Source organism: Lepidothrix coronata, unplaced genomic scaffold (genome assembly GCF_001604755.1).
Source record: "Lepidothrix coronata isolate B3197 unplaced genomic scaffold, Lepidothrix_coronata-1.0 Scaffold96, whole genome shotgun sequence".
In the NCBI taxonomy this organism is placed as follows: domain Eukaryota; kingdom Metazoa; phylum Chordata; class Aves; order Passeriformes; family Pipridae; genus Lepidothrix; species Lepidothrix coronata.
The window spans coordinates 129,933-150,549 of NW_016690276.1; the positions used below are offsets into that span (position 1 = coordinate 129,933).

At 37.8% G+C, this 20,617-nt stretch overlaps 1 protein-coding gene across 1 annotated transcript in view; it reads left to right on the forward strand.

Moving 5' to 3' along the window:
- Positions 1-20,617, forward strand: part of LOC108500870 (glutamate receptor ionotropic, delta-2) — a gene marked incomplete at its 5' end in the record, with an annotated part of 287,748 nt that overhangs the window by 5,153 nt on the left and 261,978 nt on the right. The window contains one exon of the mRNA XM_017822214.1: positions 12,341-12,546. Within this exon, the coding sequence (XP_017677703.1) occupies positions 12,341-12,546 (206 nt within the window). The remainder of the gene's footprint in view (positions 1-12,340; positions 12,547-20,617) is intronic.

Consider the following 20,617-nt stretch of genomic DNA (forward strand, 5'->3'; position numbering starts at 1 on the left):
AGAGACACTGACATCTGTAAACATTTTGAGCAAGCTTTGCCAAGTTATTACACCCTTAGGGTTTCAAGTTCAAAGCAAGCAAAATGCAGGTTGAAACAGCAAATCCTACCTCATCCGCAGACTGGCACTTAACAATGGTCGGTACCCAAAAACTAACATGAAAAAGACCCTTGAACATTAATCACAGAATGAAATAGTAATTTGTGAATGGAATGTGTGAGCCCAGGCTATATAGGCAGTGTGATTGGCCTAGAATCCCAGGATATTGTTGGTTTTTATCTCTGTGATGTATCAACAAGGGGCAAGCTTTTGTAACTCATGTTTTACTCTTCAGGCAGTGTACAGTTCACTCTGTTTTCCAGGAATATGTAGATACTTTTCTGTAGTAGTAAATTCTTTATGAAATAACCAGTCAATCATTGCAAGAACATAGTTGTGAATTTTGTGCAATTTACATTGTAGGTATCTCTGCTTTTCCAAGATGAAAGACAGAAAGTCTAGCTGTTTGAAAACATTTATTTTTCATGTTTTGTTGCTGCTAAAGCAGATAGAAAGATTCTGCACTTTTTCTCTTGAAAGGTTGAGGGAATTAGGTTTTTTTTCTGGAGAATTAATTTTATCTTAATCCTTATTCTATTTTATAGTGATAGTAGTAGCATTTTTAAACCCTTATGTATTTTATATTAAAAAAACAATTTCTTAACCCCTCTTCTTTGTCCAAATTTCTGGCCTTAACCCTGTGTCTTTCATCACAGTGTGTCTTTGATATACAGCCATCACTGGAGATTTATGCAGTATTTACTGATTCCAGGACTAAGATATCTTTGCTTACAGTTTTTTGACCTTCCTACTTATAATACGGATATTTGGCAATGGATATTTGCCATTCCCTTAGGTGGTAATTTAGTTTTAACCTTTGTAAAGAAGAGAAACAAAACAAGCATGAAGGCTAAGAAGGGGATTTGTTCTGTGAGGCTAAAGGAGTCATTCCCATAGCAAACAGAGGTTGAAGAAGTAATTGAAAAGACTTGGCTGGAATGGAAGGGAGCTTAGCAGTAAGAAAGAGTTTAGTGGCATCTGTCTTGAAGAAACTTCCTCATGGATCTGCCCTCTTCTCCTTCTGAGAAGCGGATGCAGAGGGTGTGGTTGTGCTGGCAATGATTGGTTAGAACATAGTGCTAATGATTCCAAGGTTGTGAGTTTGATCCCCATAGAGGCCATTCACTTATGAGTTGGACTTGATGACCCTTGTGGGTCCCTTCCAACTCAGAATATTCTGTGATTCTGTGATTCGTCGTATACAGGGTTTCCGATTATTTCTGCATCAGGAAAGGATGAAGGCAGTGGTATGAGTTACCTAGTCTCTAAAAAGATATCTCAAGCTCAATCTGAGAGAAGATGTTGGAGAAAGACACAAAATAGAATATCAAGAAGGAGAGCAGTGACATCTATAATGCTGAGGAGCTCAGCCAAAGTAAAGAGGCCTGTGAAACTATGCAGAGCATTATTCCCATCCCCACCCCAGGAAGGTGGTGGTTTTCAAACAAATTTAATGTAATGCTATAGAATTGGAGTGCTGTTCTTTAAAGATCCCATGAAAAAAGCGATTATACCTGGAACTTGAAAGGCTGAGCTACTTGCAAAAAGGCTACCTCCTATGTCATAAGAGGAGTGATACTGTGAGATGATGCCCATCTGTTCATATGGGCCCTGGATTTCTAGCACTTTGTTCAAAACCCCTATAGAGTAAGTAATCCTGTTGACACTTTCCTGCACACACATTTTCCAGAAATAAATATATGATGACCACTGGCATAAATGGGCTTGAAACCATAACATTTTCAAATCATGTAAAGTTTTAATGCAAGTTTGATAAAGGCTCATAAAAGAATCGTGTTCTCTTTAATCGATTGCAAATGGTTATAATTACCCTGAGGCTGTTTTCAGCTGCCTGATGACTATAATATTCTCAAGTCTGTCTCCAGACAGTCTTAAAACTGTTTATTACTCATCTGGCTCTTTGCCAACTTCCCATACTCATTTACTTCACTATGCCTCAATAAACATATAATTAATTCAAGCTTATTATTGAACTTTTTTTCCCATTAGTATTTATTATGTCATTCAGATAAAGAAAGGCACATGTATTTTTCGTCTGTGTAACTTTACTATGTCAGCTAATTATACTGCAAGTTAGCAGCTGTTTGCGAGAACTTCTGTAACAAGTTGCTTTTGCTGATTGACATTACCACTGGAAATTGAGTATATATTTTGTTTGACCCTGAAATTATTCTGCTTCTGAGATAACTTATGAATTATTCTATAAAATTTCTCTAGTGGAACAATGGACATGCTTCTCCTTTTCAGCTGTATAATGGTTGGAGAGATGTATTCCAGGAGCTATAAGTGAATATGTAGAAAGGCAAGAGAATGTTTGTGGCTCCCTTATTTTGCAGTCTTAAAGGATGGAATGGATAAAGTATTCAAAGGCTTGGCCTGACAAATCTGCATTGTGTTAGTAAGCTGAGGTCAAAATAAAACTGTAGGTGTTCCCGTATTATCTGTATAGTCAGTAAACTGTAAATGAGGTACTATCTTGAGGTTTTGCAGAGGTACAAGATTGCATTTGTATATGCAGTCTGCAAACATCAGAAGAAAAGTGATTTATCTTAAGAATATTTGAATTCCTGAAGCTTGTACTGATATCTACTACTGTTTGCTAAATATTTTTCAATTCTCAATACATTGTTTTATCTTCTGGGAAGTATCAAAATTGACATTGTAAATTGATATTTTGGCAGCTAAATAACTGAACAGTAATCAAATGAGGAAACTATTGTGCAAAGTACTTTTTTGCATTTTGAATTGAAGAAATTATATCACCATTGGAAAAAAAAAAAGGATTGATTAGGTATACTAACACTGTAAATGTCAGGTAGTATCATAAATTGAAAAGAAAACTTCTCTTGGAGAGTTTTAACACCAGTCAAGAAAAAGAGCAAACAGAAAGGCAGGAAAAAGCTGGAAATATTTATCACAAAGTTCATAAATCTTAGTTTTGTAGATTATGTTCTTCACAGACCTAGTTCACTCATAAAATATTCTTGTTTCTGTACTGTAAACTTTTAATCAGCTGAAAAGTGTTATTTAGGAAGAGACTGATGCACAATCAGAGAACAATTTGTCTTAAGGGAGTTTATAACACATATCAAATTGTAGAATAGAATCATAGAATGGTTTGGGTTGGAAGGGACACTAATGATAATCTAATTCCAATGCCCCTGTCATGGATAGGGACACCTCCCACTAGATCAGGTTGCTCAGAGCTCCATCCAGCCTGACCTTGACACTTCCAGGGATGGGGCATCTACAGCTTCTCTGGGCAACCTGTGCCAATGCCTCACCACCATTATAGTATATCTAACCTAAATTTCCCCTCTTTTGTTTTGAACCAATTACTCCTTGTCCTGTTACTACAGTTTCTGATGAAGAGTACCCCTCTGGCTTCCTCGTGAGCCCCCTTCAGATGATGGGAAGGTTGCTATGTCTCCACTCAACCTTCTCTTCTCCAGGCTGAACAGCTCCAACTTTCTCTCCTGTCATATAGTCACACTTAGTTTATCACCAAGAAGTTTGCAAGAACAGTCACTTTGCTGTTCCTTACCCCACCTGATTTGAAGGATTGCTTATGAGAACCAACAGGTAGAGTTGGTGTGTCATACAAACAGAAATATAGTGTATATATACACACTTCTTATTAAATAAAGGCATTTATCTACACAGAGGTATAAATCTCTGATGAAGAGTTGTATAGGATTGAAGTGCAATTTTTCAAGTTTGGCATAATTTGAAGGTACTAGGCAGGGAAAATTTATTTCTTTGCAGGAGGCTGTCTTACTCAAAGACAGCTCTTAGAAGCCTTTTGGAAATCTCTAATGCAAACTGTAGTTAAAAGGAAATTGAATGAAGAGGTAGAAAGCAGATTACATAGTCAAAAGTACATGATTATAGAATATTGCCATGTCAGCCTCCATGTCTGAGGGGTGATCTCAGTCTGACTTCCTTTCTATTTTTGAGAAGCTAAGGTAACAGCTGATACTCTGAAGGATTAGTTGTAGCTTCATTTTTATTTATATTTTTTATCCTTTGCTTTTTTCATCTTTCTTTCCAGTTAAAAAAAAAAAAGAAACTCAAAGGAAACATCTTGTGTCAATCATCAGTAAAGTTAGAAAATGAAGGCTAGTAGGATTTGAAAACTGCAAATGTCGATATCTCTTCCTCAACATTGATATTTTGTGTATTTATAGGATAATTTCTAATAATTGATGTATGGTATGAAACAAAAAGTAGTTAATGTAAATGACATTTCAATGAACATTTAAAACAAGGATTAAATAGACATTGCACTAGTACCAAAACAGTTCATATCAAACAACAAAAATTGAAGTTACTTGCTTATAATGCAGTTGGAAATGGAAATATCTTCAAAAAAGGAAAAAAAGTGTATAAGTATATTTTTTCTTTTTCTGATACTTTTTCTGATACTAAGAAATTTGAGAAAATTTGTTGTCTTTTTTTTTTTGTGTGCATGAAATTTTTGAAAATTGCAAACATGGGGCAAAAACTCGGTCATTCTTACCATTTACAAATTTTGAGTTGCCCTAAAGAAATACCATCCCCACTTGTTAGGTTCTAGAAATTCTGATAATATGAGATTTTGTATATAATTAAATATTTGATCTTGATTTGCTTCTAATGAGTTTGAACTACTGCTCTATTCTCTGAAGGTAGATCATCCAGCTGAAATAGCTCACATAACTCGTCCCTCTCAGTCCCAAAATGACAATATGAAAGAGCTATGAAGTTGGATTTTTGTGTTGTTTTTTTTTTTAATTTGTTCGTTTTAATTTGGAAGTTCACCAAATGACATATAGGCTGACTAATGAGAGGGAATCCCACTGCTGCAAAAGTAAAATGAAGTACTATTATTGAATCATCATGCAAAATTGTTGTGTTCCTCAGTCTAGATCTTAACCATGTTAATAGATACCAACATGTGCACAGGAATGCAAACACTTTGCTCAATTCTTTATACAGAGCGGTGGCACCATCAGAGTCCAGCTGAAGCTGCTCATCTGCCTTGTGTACAGTGCATTTCCACAGTTAATAGTTGCTGTCATGTTAACCATCACAGTGTAAGGAAGAATCACTGTGCTAGACCTGTAAAGCTATCTTGATAAGAATTTGAAGTGTTATTTGTTATACAATGGCTTTTCTCATCAACTGTACAGATAAAATGGTCTTTTGTGTAAATCAGCCAGTGAATATTTATGTCAGTGCGTTCACCTTTGCTACCACAGCTGAATCAGTTGGTATTTATCAGCTAGATACTCTGAGGAAAATGTTCTCAGATCTAAAATGGCATCAGAGGAAGGATGAGCTAATGACTGTAAACCAGGTTTGAGATAACAAAAGTGCAGAGTGAGTGCCTTGTAATTTAGGTGGAATACAATGTCAGAGGTGAATGGCTTAATTTATTATCATTCATGAATAGTGCCATCTTTCTCTTCTCCTGATTATATTGTGATCTGAAATTTTTTTAGGAACTTTACATCTACTTGGAGATATTTTTAATAGGGGTATAAGAGGTACTTAGCATGTAAGTTTATTGTTGTTCATTTTGTACAGCTTATCAAATCTTCACTGCATATGCATCCTGGCATGAGATGCCTGACAACCAGCATATTATGTTCTAGGATCATTAGATTTTCCCCAAGATGGGAAGGGACCTGCTCCCTCTGTATAGAAACAGAGATGGCAAAGGAAAATTATGTGGCGTCAGAGGGAACAAAGAAGTGAGACAAGCATCTGGTCCGGTGATCAAAAAAACCCTTGTGGAAGAATCATAGAATATCCTGAGTAGAAAGAGATCCACAAAGATCATCAAAGTCCAATTCCTGGCCCTGCACAGGACAGCCCAGAGAATCACACCATGTACCTGAGAGTGTTGTCCAAACACTGCTTGAATTCTGGCCATCTAGGTGCTGTGACCACTTCTCTGAGGAGCCTCTTCCAGTACCCAATAACCTTATGGATGAAGAACCTTCTCCTAATATCTAATCTAAACCTCCCCTAACACAGCTTCATGCTGTCACTGGTCACAAGAGAGAAGACATCAGTACTTGCATCTCCGCTTCCATTTGTGAGGAAGCTGTAGACTGCAATGAGGTCTCCTCTCAATCTCCTCCAGGCTGAACAAACCAAGTGACCTCAGCCACTCCTTGTATGCCTTCCCCTCAAGGCCCTTCACTGTATTTGTAGCTCTTTAATAGCTTTATATCTTTCTTATATTGTTGCACTCAAAACTGCACACAGAAGGCCACACCAGTGCAGAGCAGAGCAGGACAATCCCCTCCTTCGACCAGCTGGCGATGCTTTGCCTGATGCCTTCCCAGACATGGTTGGCCCTCCTGGCTGCCAGGGCACTGCTGACTCATATTCAACTTGTCATTGACCAGGAACCCCAGGTCCCTTTCCACATTTGATTTTTTTTAATGTTAAGATCATGTAATGGAAGTCAGGAATCTTCTTGATCCAAGTTTATCACATATACAGTGTAGAAACCTTAATGAAAAGAGAGCAAAGACCCAATTTCTCCTGTAATCTGGTGTGGAAGAAAGCTGCAGATTTTAAGTTGTCCTGATCTCCTGAAAATACTGGCTCCTTTTCCCTATCACCTGACTGTGTGAGTTTTCTGCCACACACCTGCTGAGCTTTCCATTAAATCGTGCTTACTGTTTATGTTAGGTGAGGTCTGAGTGCTCCCGCCAGGTGGGTAATATAAGAAGATTTAGACATGTAGTCTGTGAAGGGCACTTTACTCTGAGTATGCTCTGCAACAGCATTTCAGATACCTGTTCTTGTGCTTTTTTCACTATCAAATGTAAAGATGGTGTGTGAGTTTAGGTGCTTGTGCTTAATGTGACTTATACTTCATTTCCTAAATTCTTTCTTAGGTCAGAGTCCACAGCAACTGACACAGTAATGACATTTGGTGAAGCTGTCACTTGAATTCAGATCTCAGCTTGAGTAGTGTTATGATGAGTACCTGCATTTGAATACATCAGTCAGAGCATCAGAGGCTGTGGGCTTTGTGCTCCCCTATGCAGGAAGCTTTGCACATGCACCTCAGCTGTGGCTGCAGCCGGTCCGGTGTGCCCAGTGTTGGACCTTCTGCGCAGCAGCGGTGCAGACCACAAGACCTTCCTATAGACCTCTGCCTTGTGGTGGCATGGTTATGTATGGATATAAAAGGAAGGTCATTTCCAGCACAGTCCTTGATAAATTTTGTTTGCCTTGTTCTTTGTTTATTGGTGTTTCCAGACCAACCTCACAATCTCCTAAACTGAACACGGTTCTGGTTATAAAGAGAATGTTTGGTAGTGTTTCTTTTGGATTTCCAGCCTGGGTTAACCCTATGGGTGAGGCTGACTGTGGAGGGGTACTCTGTTTTTGTTCACACATGTGTACACTGGAAGTGATAGCTGTACAGTGAAAAACAGGAAATGTAGCACTATAGTGACACTGAGCTGGAAGAGGAGATAGCAACTTTAGCATTGGTCTGTCTCTATGTGGTAACTTGGGCTTTCATCACTAAGCAGGATAATCAATACTGGTGATAATGGGAAACTCTTCTGCATTTCTGGCAATAACCGTGACTCATCTGATCTAAATAGAAAATAGAAATGGGACTTCTGGCTGGGCAACAGGTTGGCTAGCAAATTCAGGGTGTGAAACACCTGTGTTCCAGACATGAACAGTCCTGTGTCTCTGCCGCAAAGCCATCTGTGCCACAGGTTGCTTGCCAGATTTTTCTGCAGAAGGAGTTTATCTATTAGAAAGATGATTCCACAGTTCAGTGTGGATATGTGCCACTTTCAGACAATCCACGCAGGAAAGATAATGCTGCCCATTCAGTGGCAGCATCTGTTCTTTGGCATACGCTTTGAATATGATCATTGCTTGTGACTTGCTGCTGAAATATTGCAAGTACCATCATGATTTAAATAGCATTCAAATTGCAGGGTGTTTTTACGTGTTCTCTGCTGTTTCATAGCAGCAGGTGAGCATTACCAATATCTCCATTCTTCTAGTGGGTAAGTTGAGGTATAAGCAAAATCTATATTTATTTCCTGCCCATATTTTTGTGTTGTATCAATGCCAAAGACAGAAGTAGTGAAGAAGTTTTACGAATCCTGATTTGGTATCTTTACCATTAGAATGGTGGTGTTTTCCTAAAAACATATCACACAGATACAATACTGTTGGCGTGGTCACCTAATAGATGTAGAGCTATAGAGTATTACTGGACCTCTGTCCTTTATGTCCCATTGTTTAGTGAGGTTTCAATAAAATTGTTTCATTGTTTATATTTGCAGATATTCATGGCAAGGAAAGCCATTTGATCCCATAATCTGGCTTCTGGGTCAACATCGATTATGGATAGGATCAGTCAATAACTGCAGTGTGTCTATAAATTCAAGTCAAGTGAAATTATGGTCTTGTTTTGAAAAAGGTCTTCGTTTAGTGGTTCCTGCTTACTTTGTTCTGGTGTCAGAGAAGAATATAAGAATTTATGAGATAGAATTTGAGTTTTAAAAAGGCTTTCCTAGCCTAAGTTTTTTCCCTGATAGTTTGATAGTGTATATAGATCCCATCTACATGTGTTCCTTGTGTTTCAGTAGTTTTGAGTTCAACTGGTCACTTTCACCCATTTTTTATTTAATTTGTCTGCATGTTCAGTAATCTTCAGTGGGTGAGCCTCAGGAATTTTAGAAGGAAAGGGTTAAAGTAGAAAGAAGTTATTTTATCATTTGCATAAAACTAAGCATATTTGTAGCACTTCAAATAATCTTGTTGGTATTTAAAGCACCAGAAAAATTCTAACATCTCTGATTAGATTGAATCTAATTTTCCTGATTTAGATATTAAATAGAAGCTGTAATTAGTATCTGATTCTCTTATGGAACTTTATTTTTAGGGTCTGCATGTATTTTGTTCATGGTTAAACTATCCTACAAGTGTTTAATAATACTGATATTTTGACAGTGTCTAGAGAATGAGGTTTTGGTGATGAATGTCTAAAATAGCCTAAATGCCTAAACTACCATTTCTTTCCAGTTCATGGTATTTTAGAGGTCTAGACAGGAGACCCAACTTGCTGATTGTGACGGTCTGACTTCTAGGACTAATTCTGTTGAATTGTTTTTGTGTACTGTTTGATTGTAAGCTATTGCATGACTACTTCTTTATAATTTGAAGCATCTCAGTATTCTGGTGCTGGAGGAGGATGGCTGTCTGTAATATTCTCTAGTTAGTACATATCTGCTGGTGATGCAGGCAGCAAATTTTGTCTACTCTGCAGACTGAACTTTGTTTTCCTTATGCTACTATTTGTGGCCAAAAATAAGCAGTATGCGTGTCTAAGCCTCAGATCTTCTTGATAGGGCTGCTGGACTTCTGTGCAACCCAGAACTTCTCTATTTTATTTTGCCATAACCTGAAGTAAAATGCTAAAATGACCTGTGTTTGTCGGAACCTTTAAACTTTGGGGTATGTCAGACCCCATCAAATCCCCAAATGTATAGCTCAGTAAAAAGAGTATTCCCTAGAACTGGAAAAGAGGAATACTTGAATTTTGGTACAGTTTTCCCAGCAATGTCAGCATAAAGATTCCTGTCTCAGGTATTTTGAGCTTTTCCCTGAAGGTCCATCAGGTCTGGATGCTGGATTATTCTTCCTAGGCTCCCTTTGGACCATGTAGTGTCTGTCTGCTGTGGTCATTAGCTACACCGTAGTCACACTGATCTTATATTTTCACCATTGTAGTTCCCATATTAAATCCACATGTGACACCTCCATAATCTTCTCAAGGGTGCACCGCACATGTGTATCTGTCATGTAGCTGGTGCTTTGCTGTGGGGGGAGTTACATAATTCTCCCCTGCAGCCCACACCCCTGGGCATGTTCGCCTCACGTGTGCAGGACTGACCACAGCTAATGCTTGTAGCACTGCTCTCTGGATGGCTATGGAGGGTGCTGTGGTCTAGGCAGTTTTGGAGAGAAATTTTAGACTTCCTCACAAATTTTTCTCCAAAGAATTGATTTTCATTATTTTCCCTGGTCTTAAAATGGGCTTCAATTCCTCTGAAAGCTGTCACCTGTCAGTGTATCCCTATTAAAATGTAGCTATCACAATCCTGATAAACAGTCACATGCCCTACTGTTTCCTGTGGCTTCTCATGGAGTTCCCCTCAGCTGCTATCACAGTGTGCGAGGACGGTGTCACTTGTATCACCTGAAAATAGACCACGTTAAGGGCCAGCCAAGAGCCCTTTCCTGGTAGACTTCATGACTATTTATGTGACATCTCTTCCAGGGCTTAGAGTCTGACATGCTTAGGCATCCTTCCAGTCTGCTTTCAGTCTGATTTTCCAGCCTTTTGCTGTCCTCTGGCATCGTGTGTGAACTGTATCTAAGGTGCTTCCAGTAGTATGAATGCTTTCGAGATTCTTCATCCCATATTTACTCATCCCATGTTAGGATTAAATAGAGTCTCCCCAACTTTGCATCCCCCCTAAGAAGGGCAGAGAGTAGGGGAAGACAATAGGTCTTCCTATTGTCAGGATGAAAGATCTGAGTAGCCAAGCAGTTGTGAAAGTCTAATTGGAAGTTTACTCAAGTATGAGAGGTTTCATGAAGAAAGACACATAATCTACCTGTAACTTCAAGTCTGACCATTCCCCTGGAAAATGAGTGATTGGGACGAGGAACTGATAGAGCACCTGGGATGAAGGAGGGAAGCAGAGCAGGAACTTTAATTCCTCAGAGATTGGATCTAAGCCTATGCACCTATGAGAGACTAGATTCAGTATCCTAATGTGAGAAATATTTTCTGTTGATTTTAACCACAAACACCCTCCAAAACCTGAGGAACCTTTATTTTCAAAGAAATATTTCTTCAGAAATTCGTGTTTATTTTGAGTTACTGGTTTCCTTTTTCTCTATTTTTTTCTCATAGTGTCTCTGTCACATAGTGTCTGTTGTGTTGACTCTAAGGCTGTGTCTTGTTCCCTTAAATGAGATCAGTTGGGTGTGCAGGAAGCTTGCATGCCAGTAGGGAAAGAAGGATGTCCTGCTGAGTGTCCTCTGGGACAGCAGATCAGAGTGACTGCCAGAGAGAGGAGTCACATTAGGGAAGCAGTGGCTTAGCTCCAGGAAAAAGATTGAGAAACTGCAGTGGTGAGTTGGGGTCAGACAGTGAGGACTCATTGAGGCAGAAGCAATTTTCCTGAGGTCTAGGAGACCCTGATCTGACTTCTGAAGTCATTGAATGATTTTAAATTTTAAACCTAAAGTTAGAGGTTTTAGATAAAGTCTCTCAAAACGGCAGAGAAAAAAAAAATCAAGATTTTTGCTGACTGTTATGGAATTCAGTGCTGGAAAAAGTCCTTTCAAAGTCTTGGAACAGCTTGAAGCAGCATAACAATGTTAGGAGTGCCCAGACATTTAAGTTTGGTAGATGTTATAGGTTTTTTAAACTAGATGGTGAAAACAGTTAGCATTCTACTGATCAATTCTTCCTACGTCATTTTTAAAGAAGGATTAACTCAAGATTAGGCCAGAAAGCTCTCCTAGCGCATTTTGCTGTGGAAAAGTTGTTAAATTCAGCCAGCAGAGGCACTTTCAGATGAGAGCATGCAGTACCATTGCAACTGTACACCTGGCTTTTATTTTGTTTTTGAAGGACATAAATAGATGTGAAATTTAGAACAACATTAAGACTTCTTGATGAGTGAACAGCCCAAGCTTCACTAAGATACACGAGCTACACAGCACGGCGGTAGATAACATATTTTTGAGTTTCACAAAAGAAAACCGTGTCCTTCCTACTTTTCCCCTCCTCAGCTGTCCTCCAACAACCTTCACTGTATGTGATGGTCACCATGGCTTCACTTCTCTATATGGATTTCAGTGTGGAAGTCCTTTAAGAAAGATTAGAAGAAAGTGTGATGATTAAATCACCAAATTAGGAAAGTTGCTAGAAGTATTTTTAAGTTTGTTTTCTAGTGGCTCTTTTGAAGAGTAGGTGATCCTTCTCCTGTTTTAGTACTTAAAGAAATGCAATGAGCATAGCTCAGGAGGAGGTCTAGTGAATATTAAGTGAAAGCCTGTAGGGATTTACCTGACAAAACACTTCTTGTGAGAGGGTGTGATCAGTTATTTGTGTCTTTTTTTTCACGTACCAATTAACATCTTGTTTGCCTTCTGATTTTTCCAGATATCCGTGGAATACAAGAATTTTTAGACAAAGTATCTCAACAGGGAATGGATGTAGCATTGCAGAAAGTAGAAAACAACATCAATAAAATGATCACGGGGCTCTTTGCCACTATGAGAATAGAAGAACTGAACCGCTACCGGGATACCCTGAGACGGGCTATTCTCATAATGAACCCTTCGACAGCCAAATCATTCCTGACAGAGGTATGTGTTTTAACAAGAAGTTATCTTCTTGTTTTGCTGACCAAGACTGCAGCTGTTTGTCAAAAGATTCAGTTTATTTGACTTCATGAAATTAATCAAACAAAAAACCCAAAATGCAGAGCCCAAGTTAGAAGTTAAAATGTTCTCTCTTCAAAGATCAGCATGCAAGGATGGTTTTTTGTGCTCATCAATGTGCATACAGAACACTATAACCTTCTGCATGAGCAAAAGCATTTAGGAAATATGCAGAAGAATTAGCCTTCAGACTTCTGTTTGAACCTCGTAGATCCTCTATTACCATTTCCATTCTCATTGTGTCCCTCACTAAAAAATTCTTTACAACTGAAATTTTTATTATGATTTAGATATATATAATGTATATTTGTGGATAAATTTGTTCACCTAATTGGAGTTTAGTTTTTTATGTAAAATAATGTTTGATAATGATCTTTTATTTACCACTGGGAGTAGTAGGGTGATGAAAGATTTGATTTGCATGAAGAATTCGAAATGATAGACTAAAGTCATGTTTTCAAGCAATATGGACCAGATTTTCAAAAAGTTCTTTGGAATTTAGAGACAGAAGACTCATATATCCCATTTGACTATGAGGTGTGTCATTTTTTGAAATCAGTGGCATGATTCTTAATACGGCACTGTGCTGTTTCAAATGTGTTTTTTTACGTGAGTGTATGTTCTTCATCATCAACCAGCGCTTAAAAATCTACTTGTTTTCTGTTCCATTGAAACACACTTTCTTTCTTCAGTAAGTTCTCTTTGAATCTGTTTGTAACTTGCATTACTTTTCTTCAATACTTCTCTATTGCCTTGGTCTTCAGAAGTCGAAGCTTAAAAACTACCTCTGCACATGTCTCAAGTGAATTTTAAGAACATTAGTTAGAAGATGGGTTTATAAGTTTCTTTTTCAAAATTTTTTTTGCCCTTGTGTTTTTTGGCTAGGCATTTCACTGTCCTCATTACACACTGAAGCTTGCTAATTCTGAATAATGAAGGTTTGCTGCTCTATCCAAATGTCTACTTCTTTATAAGATGTACGCAATTTGTCAGCACGTTTACATCGTTCTGCAGTGTTTTCATTAGCCAGGTCACAAGTGTTTTATATTTTGGCAAGTGGCATTATAAGGTATTTCACCTTTCAGCTTGAAAGCAGCATGATTCAGGGCTCTAATTACAATAGCTTTGTGAAACAAAACTGCTGTATTGTTCCTATGGAGTAACATACTTTTTTTTTTTTAAAGTACACTTTCTTTATAATTTATTTCTACATCCTTGAGCATAGTAACAAAGTCATCGTCATCTCTTGAAGTTGTCACATATATCTTGTCAAGAAAGTAGAGAACTTATTTTAGAGTTCTCACTTTGGCTTTGGCCACTCAAAACCCTCAAAACTGAAAGAAAAAAGAGTAAAAAAAACCAACTAAACCAAATCCACAATCTTTGTCCCTCAAAAAAAAAAAAAAAAAATCTTTGTCCCTCAAAAAAAAAAAAAAAGAATTCCAAAGCCAACAACAAAAAGTCCTGAAAAAAAAGAGACTCACAATATTTCTTATTTTCTGCACTCTGTAAGACTACCAGGAAAGATCATTATATTCTTGTGTGAATGGGGTTCAAAGAGAGAGTCTCACATCAGGTGCCATGTTACAGGTTTTTGCCAGGATAAAGGCATTTACTTGAAATATGATATGTGCCTGGTAAACTGACAGCAGGAGCCTCTTCATAGGAAGAGTTACTCAAATAGTGTGATTACTCTTTATTTCTGTTAGTGACAAGGAATGAAGTACATGACTGTGCTCCAATGTTAAGTCTTTGCACAAGGAGAAATTTCCTGGAATGGCTTTGCCAATGGATATTAAAAACTGTTATTTTGAGTAGAATCAGCAGCTGTACTGTATGGGCAAACAAACTAAAAAGCCTATGGACTGCCAAAGGGTTACAAAATTCCCTAACAATTAAAGTGTGGGTATGCTTATTCCAAAGCCTATACCTTGTGCATGAGTAGTTTAGCTTGGAAATTTAGTGTAACTTAGTGGATGTAGCGTGTAAATCTTATGAAGATAATCAGAAGAAAGTGCATATGTAGAAAAGCCCTTTGGGGGTTTTGTGGCTTTTCTGCCCATGAGATGCTTTTGGCTGCCTAGTTGGATTCAGCTGTCAGCTTCTCTCCCCAGACCTCACATAGTCTCTACTGCTTGGTGCCTTCTTAGATGACTGTTTTGGCTGAACCCGTTCATTGTTTAGCTGAGAAGAGGGTTCATTCACTCTGCAACAGCTGTAGTAAGCGTGGTCTTGATTACTATGCAAGTAACAACTATTCCAGGGTAAGAAGTCAGACACTGGGCTGTGTAAATAAGCAGCCTGTAAACTGGAGTTTGCTTGTGTAGAATTTATCTTTGTTCGGACTCTTTGGAATTCTGTATTGAATTCTTTTTTTTTTTAAAAAAAAAGCAGTATTGCTTTTTTATGTTAGATTTTTCTTTCTCTCCAGCTTTTCTATCTCTAGAGCTTGCAGAGATGAGATCTATACTTACATACTCAATAAAATGGAGATTAAAGAGTAAATACACTTCTCTGGCTGTGGAAATAAAAGCCCACCTTCTGTTAGACTGTTCCATACAACATGGAAAGGCAGGAAGACTTGGGAGCAAGTATCACGGCATCTCTCCTTACTGGCTAAAGGATTCATGTAAAGTGAGAGGGAGGGTGCAGCTGAATTCCCTGTTGTCCTTTGTTGCTTTGAGCTGAGGATGGGAGAGCAGAAGGAAAAAAAAAATCTGCTGAAATAGTGACATTCACTGGGGCTAAGGAGTGTGGAGGTATGGAGCTAGTAGAGACTAAGACCTCTCCCCAGATCAGTTTGTGGCAGTATCTCGGAAAATTCTTTGCCAGGAATACACTGGTGACTTGTTCAGGTTTTTTTCAGTAGAATGCAGTTTTTCTCTACCCTCAAGTAATCACTCAGGTCCCCCAGGTGAACCAGAATATTGCCACTGAAACTTTAGTGATTACTAAAAACCATGTTAGAAGCAAAACTTGCTATGCTGTCTGCTAGCCCTGGTGACTAATGTGAACTGCATGTCACTATTTTTGCTTTATATTTTGGGGTGTTTTGTTTTTTTTTCTCATGTGTTGTTCTGATCTGTGATGAACTTGCAGGATATGAAAGGTAAGAGAAATAAGATGTCCTTGTCAGCTCAGCATGACAACAAAAACCTGGGGTCAAGTGGCAGAAAAAAAAAATGGAAAAAAATAAATAAAAAAGTCACCTGGTTCTTTAGCAAAAGAGCAGGAACTTGTTGGGCCAAGAAAGTCTCTATCACCATGTGAGTCCTGTCTTGAAGGCATCTCAAAATAACAGTAGAAAAGAGAAAAAAGAATACACCCCTGTGTTGAGCCCGCCTTGCAAAGGAAGGACTTCTAAAGTCAAGTGTGAGAAGGCTGGTTAGGAGGAGAAGCAGGCCAGGAAAGTCAGGTTGCAATAGAAGTTCCGGGGATAACAAAGCAAGTTTGAGAAGCAAGAATTTAAGCTGCAAGCCAGGTGTCCTCATTTGGGTCAAAATGCTGTCAGTACATCTTTGCATACAGTTTTATTTCTGTTTAGCTAAGGAAACTACCTTATTAACTGTGTTCAGAAATGTGAATGTGTTCTTCTTTCCAAAGACATAGGAGCTGATAACAGGACTACAAAGGAGGGACTAATTCATCTTTTTAGTTATAGAAAAAAACTAGGTCAACTAGCAGAAGACTTCATACATTGAAAATCCAGTAGGCTACATGTGGAAGAGCCATAGCATCAGGCAGGGATTTTGCTGGATTTTTGACAGGTAAGCTCTAGAAGGCCTTTATCTAAGTGCTGAAGACACTACTGCCCCAGCTGCCTCTCAGTGGAGGGATTACTAGCCCAGCAAACTCAGCAGATATGACTGTACACCTTGCTGCCCCTTGCGAGGTCTCTTCTCTTGCTTCTGTTGCAGGGGTAGTTGCCTCTTACAGAAAGAGATGAGAACGCTTTTTTCTGCAGCATTGAGACTCAGACGTTTATCTAGGAAGAAAAATTTGGAGCACTGGTGATGTGTATCAGCCAACAAAGCTGTTTGAGGGCTTGAAAATCTCAAGCCATCAATGCAGTGAGCACTGACAGTTCCAAAATTGGAGAGTACTACTCTTCAGCTCACTGTACACTATATGGTTTGTGTAAATGAAAATAATAACTATTTATTTGCAAAGGTTCCACTCTGCAATAAACTTGAAGTTACCGGACCCCACGATGTCCAGACTTCAAGCATGCTAGAGATGTTGGAAATGTTTACTGTTAAACATCTAGTTAAAGTTAAGCTCACGCCTGCATGACAGAACTGGGTTATAATTATTTAAAAGGTATATTCAACAAAACTAGCTACTGCCAAATCTGAGAGTTGTAGCAACTCCTATGTGTTGACCTGTGTGTACGCAGACATGCTTATTGTACTTATTCTAGAGGTGTTGTTTTATTTCTCTGTATTTATTTTCAAAGAAAATTAAAGTTATGTAGCTTTCAGCATTAGTGTAATCTAGCACACATGATTTTGCAAATAAAGTCCTTTTTTCTATCCCAGGCAGTCTGTCCCCCCCTACTGTGGGACAGTTCTAAAATAAAGTTATCATCGATGAAAAGAAGCTACACTGCTATTTTCATGAATAAAAGAACTCTTTATAAATGAAATGTTAAAATAAACAGGGAAGATTGAATAAAGCTTATAAATGAAGTACTTAAAAGTTCTTGCCATGTAGTAGGCACGTAAAAAAAAAAAAAAGAAAAGTGAATATTTAAGGAGCAAATGCAATTTAAATTGCCTCATGTTATTGAACATTCACTAGCTTTTTCTAATGGTTACTGTGAATAGAATGAGAAGTAACATTTATCCTGTTAAACAAGATTATTCCTGGTGGCAAATGCCGTGTTTTTTATTATATTTGATTATTGTCTCTCTGCTGAAAATAATAGTTAATTTTAAATGTAATTATTTGAAAAAAATACAGTTTTTTCATTTTTTCATTTGGTGACATAGTTATTGATGTATGAGATAGTAGATCAGTAAATCTGATCATGAAGCAAATCGTGGATTGTTTAGTTCTAAAGACAGGGATTTGCTTTAGTGTTAGGCAGCGCTCTAACCAGACTTATTTCTTTAAGCAGCTTATTTACTGTGAATTAGGAAAGTTTATTCAACTTCTCTAAAAGGCTTATTCAGCATTTGTGTGCCTAAAGTTCATGGAAGCTTAGTCTTTTTTTCTTTTTTCTTTTTCTTTTTTTTTTTTAACCTTATTTTGTGATATTTTGATCATTAGGTTTTATATATATACTAAGGAAGGTTAGGAAAAAATTAAGTAGGTTATTATTTTATTTCTTTTTATTGATAAGAAAAATGTTCCTGTATTTAGTCAAACACAGGCTATACAGATATGAGGTGAAGTGAATGCAGCTGGAAATATGAGCTAAGAATCCAAGGCACCTGTTTGCCACTTCCACTGAAACCTGCAGTAAAAATTCTGAAGTTTCCAGTGGGAGAAGATAGCAGTGATTTTTGTTCAGGTGTGGACAGCAAACACACATACCAGGAAGATGTGGAAGACTCCAAACAAGTATCAGGTCCACATAATTAACCCTGCAGAAGACATTATCATCTATTACTTCCCCTAATTTGCATGTGATACATAGTACCTTGCCTCTTTGCAGCACAGGTGAATTTGGAGCTATTAGTTTCTGTTTGCCACAGGTGCCTCTTTAAAATGTTGTAAAGCTGAGCTTTTGATCCTCTTCCATTTAAGATCTGCTGGTTTGCCTTTTGCACATGTGCCATAGGCTGCCAGTCCCAGGTACATTCAGGAACAGGCATCAAGCTGGGATTTAGGAAAGCTCGATTTTTCTTCTGCATTCCTGTGTATAGTGTATATGAGATAAAAACTAACATTACTTTGTGTACATACATATATTTTCTGCAATGGTAAAAGAATATTCATTTACCATGTAAAACCCACCCTCAGTTTTATGTTTTCCAATAAACTCTACTACTGGAAGAGTTTCTTCTTGTCAAGGCAACATACAGATTGGATGAGCAAGGATTTGTCACTTGAATTCAGCAGTGATGGTCTGGAGAAATATCCAGGTTTCGTGGGAAACCTGTTCCATTTTCCATTAGGCTGAGGAGTGGCTTGATGATTTGTCACATTTTTATGTACATCATAATTTTCCGGGCACTGCTGAATGTGGTAGTAGCTGGTAGCCAGTTGTCCTAATAGTAATAAAAAAGTAATTTTTAAATCATGTATAGTGATGCATGATGCTTATGATGCATCAGATATGCAGCATCATTTCCCTCTGAGTTTTTCAGCATTGTCTTTGTGAAAGTTTATTAATGATTGCTGGGAATTTTTAAACAATCCTGTTTGCATAAAATACAACTCTGAAGTCTCTAAAGGCAAGAGTTGGCAGTGATGATGATGAAAATGAAGAATTGGCAGCAGACATATGAACTTACCTACTGCTATTTTTGATCTCTTTTTCCTATAATTTTATCATATGTTTGTGTGTTGATTATACTGGATTTTATCTAGGAGTGATGGTCTTCAGAGGCTAAAATCAGATTTTTCAGTTAGTGACTGCTTGTTTTTCTTACAAGTAAGCTGAATGCTCTAGTCTTTAAGATCATCTTTCTCACCTTAGTGTTTGAGATTTTTAGACCTCCTGTAGAGCATAATTGCCATTTTGAAGTCCATTCTCTACACCATTGTTTGTGGTGGTATAAATCCTATTCAGCATATTTCCATTGTAATTTATTGTTGTTAGTTACAATGGTATGAAATGTATCTTCTGTCTTTCACCAGCATTAAGAACAGAATTTATAGCTGCAAACTGAAATATAGCCTTTGTCCAATTCCTTGCCTTTTTATTCTCTTGCATATAGGCCATCCAGATGATGGCTAACTGACTGGATGTGAAAATTATGGTGTTTTTTTCCTAGGCTCAATGAATAGAGTTTAGATTTCAGTTTACATTAGAGTTTAGTTTTTAGTTAGTTTAGGTTCTATATGCATTTGCTTACCATAAGGTGAAAATTCAAAGATATAACATTTTAGTTACAAAACAGTGAAAGAGGAAAGTAAGTCTCACTGGTAAAATAAGTTGGCTTCAAAGGATTTGTATCATATTGTCATTACTGAACTATAGCTTAAAGCAATCCTTTCTGGTTTCGTATTTTCAGGCACAGTGAAATTTAGTTTTGCGATGCAGTGTTGGAGTTCTTGGGAAAGAATGCAGTGCCTGCTGTAACTAAGGTCATTTATTTTAGTATCCAAAATGAAGAGAAAACATTGTGGGAAATCTATCCCAACACAGAGGGTCTACATCTAAAAGAGCAGGAGCTGGCAGCTGTCTGCAGGTCCTTTGCACTGATATGAATTCTAGAACTAAGGCTGTACCTTGCTGTTACTGAAAAGTAAGGTTGAATATCAGTAGGTTGGAGCTCAGCTGGCACATTTCTTTTGGCCTTCATGTTCCTTTTGTTTTTGGATTAAGGTTGCTAATAACAGCAACTGAGGAAAAGCAGCATATGGGTATACTCATCTTTCAATCAACCGTGCCTCATATGTGAAAAGTGAGGCAAAAGCCTGTCTGATGTTACAAACCTGGTGATACCAATATACCCTAGGAATTGTATCATGGTTCTCTACGCTTTTACATCATTTACTGTGGTGTTGGTGGTATAAGGAGGCACTCATTGAAGTTTGTGTGCAAGGCCAATATGACATATATTACTGCCAGATATTCACATGCTGTTGGTTTCTAGCCTCTGCCAGAGTATAGCGCAATTGCGAGATATGAACAAGGTCTACCTCTTTAGTGGCAGCAGTAGAAGATGTAATGTATTGGTTTTTTTATGAAACTAAAACTTGTTGATAAAAAGTGCCCATGCATTCATTATGTATGCATGACAATATGTACGACTATAATTGATGTTATTATCAATAGAAATATTTACAGTATCAGAATTTTGGTAGTTATGCAATAAAATTC